Source organism: Etheostoma spectabile, chromosome 20 (assembly GCF_008692095.1).
Source record: "Etheostoma spectabile isolate EspeVRDwgs_2016 chromosome 20, UIUC_Espe_1.0, whole genome shotgun sequence".
Classification (NCBI taxonomy): Eukaryota; Metazoa; Chordata; class Actinopteri; order Perciformes; family Percidae; genus Etheostoma; species Etheostoma spectabile.
In genome coordinates this window covers 11,003,275-11,011,844 of record NC_045752.1, presented here as the reverse complement: position 1 = coordinate 11,011,844, position 8,570 = coordinate 11,003,275, and the positions used below count along the sequence as shown (strand labels likewise).

The window sequence follows — 8,570 nt, the reverse complement described above, 5'->3', positions numbered from 1 at the left end:
GTGTGTGTGTGTGAGAGAGAGAATGTGTGTGTGAGAATGTGTCAGAGGCACGGCTGCCTTCCCATATGTGGTCCATGCCTGGCTGGTCTACTGTGACACAGCTGAGCCCAGAGCAGGTCTAAACATATGAATATTTAACGCAGGGTCAATGATCTCACAGACTGGCCCTCTAATTATTTAGCTTTTGGGGTGAGGCAGACTGCATACTAATTAGCTGCCAGCTACATGCCTCTTTGCTTGTATGGGTGTGTGAGCTCAGGTGTGCGCTCTTCGGTATCCAGAAAAAGAAACTTAACCAGCCCACAAGCAAAGACATAATCCCACACACACTACAAAACATCCGCTGTCATACATGCGGATAGATAACTAGGTATTGCTTTCCAATAAAAGACCCTTATTTCACCCCTCTTCCCCTGGAGTAGCACTGAGGCCTTATCACCCCCAGCCACACCTAGGGGGCCAGGTTCCACACTGATACTGTAAATGTCAAGACGGCCTCATCATAACATAAGTTATTTATTATCTCATTATTTGATAAGAATGTTTCCATTTGGATGTCTTTTCTATTCTATTAATTTTCAACATAGTTAAAATATTTCATCTAGGCTGTTCTATTTATTTGATATCACCGGGCAGGTATTTGGTTATTTAATGCAAGTGTATGCAAACACTTACATCCTGCATCCCCATATTTGGACCAGCGTGTCACTGCTACCGTACAGCCTAAACATCCCTGATATCTTAATCTTGTCAAGAGGGAGAATCCCTTCAATTCATGTTGTATGTATAATGTAACCCCCCCCAAACAAATTTAATACTAAAGGGTGGATGAGAAAAGGCTCTATGAAAGGCTTGCGGTGGAGGAGAAGTTAATTTGTCAGCCGCCTGCGTCCTTTGAGCGAACAACACCCGCAGCCAGAGCACTTCCTTGATGATTTCATCACTTTATAACAAGGAGGACGGTGTCAAACCTGGGCATTGTGTGGCCACTGCAAATGAGCCTAATACAATTTGCCCATCAGCAAGTGCTCTTGGAGGGGATGAGTTTGGATGTGACCCATGCACAGTGATTTGAACGGGGGGAGGGCGGAGGGAAAATCAGATGATGTAAGATAGAAGGTGGCCTTCATTTAACAAAAAGGAATTTAACGGTGGATTTATGCAAAATATCTTCTTGATTTTCACCAATTATCTTACGTGGCCATAGCTACCTCTCTCTCACACTCAAGGCATGAGGGGGTCCAGTAAGCCGTAATATAATGTAACTGTAGAATAGAGATTTATTCTACTTATATAAATTATTTGATTCCCTAGAAATACAAATCTGATTCGAATTGTCTTTCAATTTCCTGACACTGACAACCCACTAACCTAATTACCCCCAATTCCCAACAGAGCTTCATCCTTCCCAGCAAGCACCAGGGAATCAACTGATGGCAACTACCTGTGGTTTACACGCACACAATATACGCAGTACAATTTTATTTGAATGTGTAACATACAAAGGAAGATTTATTTCTGCAAAGTCTTCTCAAGAATAGTCTTAAAACAACCTCCGCTGCTCGCGTTTAAGTGGTTTAAAAGTTTCAGATTTAGTTAAGATGGTCCCGTTCCTAAAGGAGGGATGGTAAATTCCTTTCATTGTCAAATGTGATGTCACCACTTTCCACAGTTCCTTCCAGCTCTCGCAAGTTGGCAGTTCTGTTCTCCATGATCCTCTCTGCTGGTTGAGTCATGTGCCTGTGTCAGCCAGTGTAAAGCCAGTGATGAAGGTAGATGGGTGCCTCTTTTAATTAAAACAGTCCTGGCCATAATTAACAGATGCTGACAGGAAAAAATTGGCACTAACCTGTCTCATTTTACTGTCCAACAGGGCCAGATACAGACAGAGAGGAAGAGAGAGTGATTAAGAGCAGCTAGACAGATTCATTCACTTATGCTGTCGTGCACCATGGTTGGCACTTTATAGGGGCCTTCGTGAGGTTCATATCCTTTCGGTGGATCCCGAAGCTTCTGACTCTGTTGTACTCCCTCCTAAGTAAACAGTAGGAGTGTTACAAATGTGTGAAGAGAGTTGAGCACTACCTCATCCAAAGTCATCTCACTGATTTATGGCCCACTACACAGTGCAGTGAGGGTAGCAGCGGGTGAGCTCGGGTATCATCTCTTCAAAGCAGGGTGCAGGGGGAGAGGGCTTTTGGCCAAAGCGGCTGGCATTTGTGCACGGATTAGCACAGATCACGGGGTGGGGGCTGAGGCCAGCTGACCTAGAGCTCTTCTTTCTCTCCAAAAACAATAATAATCCCTTCCCGAGTACACTCCTACAAAAGGGCCTGTCTTCACTCACTTTGTGTGGACGGTCGTGGTAGGGGCCCTTATTTTGAGTCCCTCACCTGTTCTGGCTGTCTCTCCCTGGGGAAAGTGTCAGGATGTCTGGGATGGTTGGCAATGCCAAGGGGGGCTTAGGCGGACCCTATTTTAGCTGGGAAAATCAGAAGGCCACATGGCAAGGCATGATGAACCTTGCCTTTCAAGGAAGCCGCCCCACTGTCGTCAGCACTATTTCAAAGGGCCCCTGTTGCCAGCATTGCATGCTTGTAAGTGTGTTGCAGCATTTTTAATCACAAGTGGCGATGAGCGAGGGTAGCGGAAAGATTGTCACGCATTGCCATCCTCCCGCTCTGCTGAACCCATGGGCTGCATATTGACACCCTCGTCCATTTACAGGTTAGCTACAATATCCCCAGTGAGCCAACGTCCCTGCTTGTGCTGCTAATTGAAAAGACTAAATGCTACTTAAACTACACTTTAGAGTGCTCTAAATTACAGTATTGGAAAAAAACATTTTAAGTAAGCTTTGCCTCAGAAAAAGCTTCTTTATAACTTACTTTAGTATTGCCATTATTGCATCTCGGATGCAGACTGTATTTGTCTTACTGGTATAGACGGCCTGCAGCACATGTGGACATTTATGTCTAGTATTTCAGGCACTATACATTTTGAGTGTAGTGTAGATTGTGTGTATATTGGGTATGTAGCGTACGTGGCTATGATGGTGCTATTGTGGGAAGTGGTTGTCTTTGAATCCCAGTCTGCTGAACAATGAGAGGTGTATTGTATATCAGCACAAACATACTTTACTCCTTGGGTCAGGTATTGTTCATGACAGTCACACTGTCCTCTCACAATAAGACACCTTCTACCTTTACAAACAGCACTGTTATACAGTGATGACAATGGAACAAAAAGCCATAGTCTTTGTTTGGTGCTACAGATAAAAATAAAAATAAATCTATATCTATCTATCTATCTATCTATCTATCTATTCTACGATCTATCTATCTATATCTATATATATAATATATATATATATATATATCTCACATGTCACTTTACAGACATTTTTCAGTACTGTGTGTTAGTGTGTGTTCATGTATGTTGAGGGATCTGTGTATTAGTGAGTGATGGAGAAAGGAAGTCACTGCCACTAAATGATGTCAATGTAATCTCTCAACAGTATCTTGTCTTCGCTCTTGCTCTAAGCTCTGATCCGTTTCCATTGATCAGAGGAAAAACCTGTTGCCCCTGACATTTGATTCTTTTATCGATCACTTCCTCCTTTATACAGTAAAGGGAACATACAGCGACTCAATACAGGTTTAGGTAGGTCTCCTGTAATCAGACTGCAGATCCAAAGGCCATCCCCCCCCCCCCCCCCCCCCCCCCCCACACACACCCGACACACACACAATAGAAACTACTATTGTATAAATTTTATAAACTGAGAGAATCAAAAAAATAAAACAGAGATATCTAAACTTACTTTTCTCAGAAGACGTTTAATATCATTATTCTTTCAGAGACAGTGAAATATTTAAACTTATGTTTCATTGGGGGGCAGCACTGTACTTTGTTGGAGCTGTAAAGTTATAATTAGGTGATTTTCCATTGAGACACAATGTGACCTTTCTGCAGTAATGAAAGTAAGTGACAACCTCAGTCACATGAGCAGTGGCCATCTCCAAACTCTGGGCCCGAGCATGGCGTTGAGCCGATGGCTTCATAGAGCTTACAGTGGACAGAGACCATGTGTCTCTCTTTCCACTTCTTCTTGGTGAGACTTTAAAGTACCAGGCCTCAAGGCAGAGCTTACACAAAAAAATGCACTTCAAACCACTCTGCGTTAATCATAACGCATACGTTATTTTAATAATAATACATTTTGATTTTGACAGAAATCGGCTATTTTAGAGGGATCTACAGTATGACAACATCTGCACAAGACTTCAATCAGCCTGTGATAATAGTTGCCGTGTGGTGATGACAGCCGCTGTGTAAAAGAGGAGGGTCATTCTTATTCTGGGAATGTGCTGAATACACAGAAGTGTGCAGCATTAGAACCTTGGGCTTAGCCAAAGTCTGCATATTTGAGTTTTACATTCTTTTTACTCTGACCTGACACTGGTCATTCATTTATAGCCACGGCTACATATTTTTGTAGTCTCTTATTCTCAAAGATGATATATTGGCATAAATATTTCACCAGATAGTAATGCGATTACTCTGTCTTTCTGGCACTGCGGCTTTATCTGGCTGCATGCAGTCCAAGCGATTCTGTTACTGTGTAGAGATCCATATGGGCTATGACTCTGGCCTTAGCTGGCAACCGGATATATATGCATCTATAAATCCCGCTCTCCTATGAATAATGGGAGGGATAATAATGGGATATATACGTACACTGCACACTGAGTTTGACAGAGAACTTTAAAGTGTAAGTTTATACAGAAATGAATTTATCAGAGCAGCTATCTGTCTATCTATCTTACTGTATAAACATGAGGGACAATCATACTTGGCACAACATAAGTGCTACCTGACCCACACTCATCACCACTTTAGGAAAACACGTTTCCTTACAGAGTCTCTGAGATGCTCCCAGAGGAGGCTTGAAAAAAATATAACACCGCCACTTCACCCCCAAGCCACATATCTTTCATTATTCATTTGTCTGGCCCTTTTGGAGCAACCAATAAGTGAGAACGAGACAGAGGGAAAAAAAGAGAGGCAGGTGAGAATGCATCCACTAATGCAATGGGGTAAAGGAGAAGGATAGGTGCCTCCTGTGGAAGAGCAGCCAAGCCGTGGGGTCTCAGGGGGCCCTGTCGGGGTGATGGGGAGGGGGGAAACCCAGCCAGACAAATCCATCGGAAGCATGTTTAATTGTCACTGAATTCCCTGCTGGCGTGACTTTAAAAAAAACATCCACCGGAAGAGAGTTGAGATGTTCGGAAAACATTTAGTGGATCAATATGCCGGGGAGAGCTGAGACTGTGACCAGTGTGTGCTCAGGGACACGACTTGAGCCTTTCCAGGCAGAATACTGTTACATTTCTATTACTCAGATGGCAGGATCAACCTATTCAGCATATTTCTGTCCCCAGCTCAACTGCACATTATTTACTGCTGTGTAGGTAGGGGGAGGACAGGGGGGCTGGGAACTGTTGTCTAGGCCAGCCTGTTGTATGCTTTTCTCGCTCTGGACTGGTGTATGAAAAATACTGTGGGACTCATTGCTGAAGCAGTCTGGGACTTAACGTAACAACTATCATGAGAACTGGTGTGTGTGATGTTGTAATTTCCCAGTAGCTGCTCCCCTATCAGATCAATGGAGGTTTCTTTATTTGCATAACTGTTATTTGTATGTTGTAAACTAAAATATGTAGAGTATATGTATCAGTGGGTGTAAGAATAACAAAAATGCTCTTACTCTTCTTACCTTCTTTGAGCATCCCCACTTTGAGGCATTTCATGAAGCGACAAGCCTGACATGATTTGCGTCTCCGTTTTGTGATCTCACACTCATTTGTGGCAGGACAGCTGTATTCTATGTTACCTGAGGAGAAGAAGAAGACAAGGTTATCACTACCAAAACCAGAGTGGATTAAGGCACAATTAATTATAATTTAAAACTAAACGTTTTTGGAAATATTCACATAATGGGTAGATTGTGAGGTGGAAGCATTTCACCAAGTACAAAAGGGAACCTACTGGAAAATTGGGTGCTGCTGCTGATGTAATAAAACCATGTGTAGTCAGATGGTCTATACTAAACCATCTTTTGCCAACCAGGCATGGGCACTTCCTATAGAATCTGTAGTGTGCAGGAGACTCAGGTTTTCTCCAGTGAGTACAGAACTTTCCAGGACTGAGGGCAACGGCAGCAGCAGAAGTTGTTGTAAGATGTTAAAAGGTGGGGGTGGCGGTAAAGCTACAATAGTCCTTCAGAACCCATCAGTAGACGCCACCCAAGCCCAACACTAAATTGGCCTCATTAATTCTGTGCGTGTCCCCTCCGGGCCCCAGGCGCAGGCCATGTCCCCCTGCGCTCAGAGGGGCCTGCCAACACCTCAATAGCAGGCTAGAGAGCCAGGCATGCTGCCCCTGACCACTTTACATAATACTCCAGCAGACCCAAACCTGTTGTTACCACTGTTGCCATTGTTGACTATTTACATAGTGTACAGGCAAGAGACCTTATGCATTATTCATCTCCAGCGTCTGATTCCAGGATGGAGCAATGAAAAAGAGTTTCATTGCTACACAATAAAAGAGCCGGTTCTGCTCTACTCTAGCATTAGCGATAGAAAGGGCAGGATATGCGAGGCAATGCCTCCGCTTCTCTCTGATTCCCTACATTTTACTGTATTCAGGGGTTTTCAATAAAAGGTTTCAATATAATGGTTGCTTCAGCCCAGGCATTTGAATTATCTTCATTTTGAAAGGGCTTTCAGCTTTGAAGCTTTTGACATTGGGATTTGTCTAAACTTTGATTTTAACCTAGGGTTTATGTCTTTGCCAGTATAGTGAAATAAATAGTTGAGTAATGTAAAAATCCAATTTAATCATTATGATTACCTCAATATTATTTCCCCATCCACTAAAAAACATGTAAACAAGCAAACAATGTCAGCATATATGCTTTCTGTTGAAACTACTATTTATACACATACAGTGCAGAAACCCCTTAAACAGATTTTTACATTTTGTAGTGTGTTAACTGACAGAAAGAAATCCACACACATACACATCATAATTGCATCCCAACATCCTGTAGCTCCTCCACATACAGCTCTGACCCTCACTCCATATTTTCTGTACAGAAAAACAGAAAGCTGTGTAATATTCCACTGGCGTTCCTCCACTAGCCCTCCAACATCCTTTGACAACTTATGCAATTATGTTAACATTATTGGACAGATCAAGTGGAGGGTCCCAAGATGTTATAAATAATTAGAAATTCTTCCTTATATCTGGGTTAGAAATCATTACGCTAATTCTCCTCTTCTCTTTGGGATTGGGGTAAATAAAGGTGTGCGGGAGGGCGGCTGATGAGCTCTGATTGTCTTTCCTCTGTCTGTTTTCTCGGTTGTCATAGCAGAACCAGACCATATTAATCCTATCCATTTCCCATATGCTGGGAGGAGGCAATCAGTGCCACCCTGTGCTGGAATCAATTCTTGGAGGTCTTTATGTTTTGTGTTCCCATTATACACTAACCAATCAGCAATTTGCTGGGACAGAAAAATACTAAATACATAAAAGAAACTTGGATTTTGATTGCAAATTTGAAAAATCTTTACTTATCACTTTATTATGTGCATGCTATGTTTCAGGTTTGCTTGCACGTCCAACCCGGCACAGTTGACTCTGAGTGTCCCCTGAGGACGCTTTGTTTATGGGGGTATTTTTCTTTCCTCCTCCCCTCCCTTCCCTGTCTCAGGGGTGACAGGGACACATGCACAAACCACACCTGGTGGCTAACTAGGAGAGTTAGCCTTTCGATAGCACACACTCCTGAAACAAAAACATGCGCTCACACACTGCTGTGCTACTGTGTCCACCTGTCCTGTCAAGTCCTCTGTGCGTTTGATGTTCTGTCAGAGGGGGCTTCTCATAGCTCAATGCAGAGAGGGGGTGGATTAACTAATTTTTCATCTCTACATTTGGTTTATATTTAGGAGAGGTTTCAGTATCAGTATGCGAGCAGTAAGTCCCACTTCAAAACATGCCTAACATCTTTTAGCTGATGACAATATGCCCCGACCTCTCTTGGCTTATTGTTTTTACTTACATACATTTAAAGTGATAAACGAAACATACATAATAAAAGTTAATATTAAAAAGGTACAATTCATAGAAAAGGAACATGCTACAACTATACCACATTGAAGGAATTGTAATGTCTGATGCTGTTCAATGTCTGACTTTATCAGTAACATTTGTAACCACAGTGGAAAATTCAATTTTGTTAAGTCATCATTATGTCAAGCACTGTATTACACCATACGCAACATAGACATGTAAGTTATGTGCTTAATTAGGGTCTTGAATGTAATTGTTAAATAAAAACATAAAAGATATTTCTGTCTATGCATTTAACTTTTTACTTCGAACAGAACAGTAATATGTAGCATTATCTTATCATCTACTGTGTCTTTCTTGTCATTGTGTTGACGTTGTTTGTAGCAGTGTTTAGCTGTTTCAGTTACCATTTCCACCCATGCACT

The 8,570-nt window shown here is 42.2% G+C and overlaps 1 protein-coding gene across 8 annotated transcripts in view; it reads right to left on the bottom strand.

Moving 5' to 3' along the window:
• esrrb (estrogen-related receptor beta) overlaps positions 1–8,570 on the bottom strand; it is a 46,144-nt gene that overhangs the window by 17,098 nt on the left and 20,476 nt on the right. For 7 of the 8 annotated variants that reach the window (XM_032500502.1, XM_032500503.1, XM_032500499.1 and 4 more), the window contains one exon: positions 5,771–5,896. In XM_032500502.1, coding sequence (XP_032356393.1) covers positions 5,771–5,896 — 126 coding nt within the window. The remainder of the gene's footprint in view (positions 1–5,770; positions 5,897–8,570) is intronic. The other variant, XM_032500497.1, reaches the window with a different exon arrangement.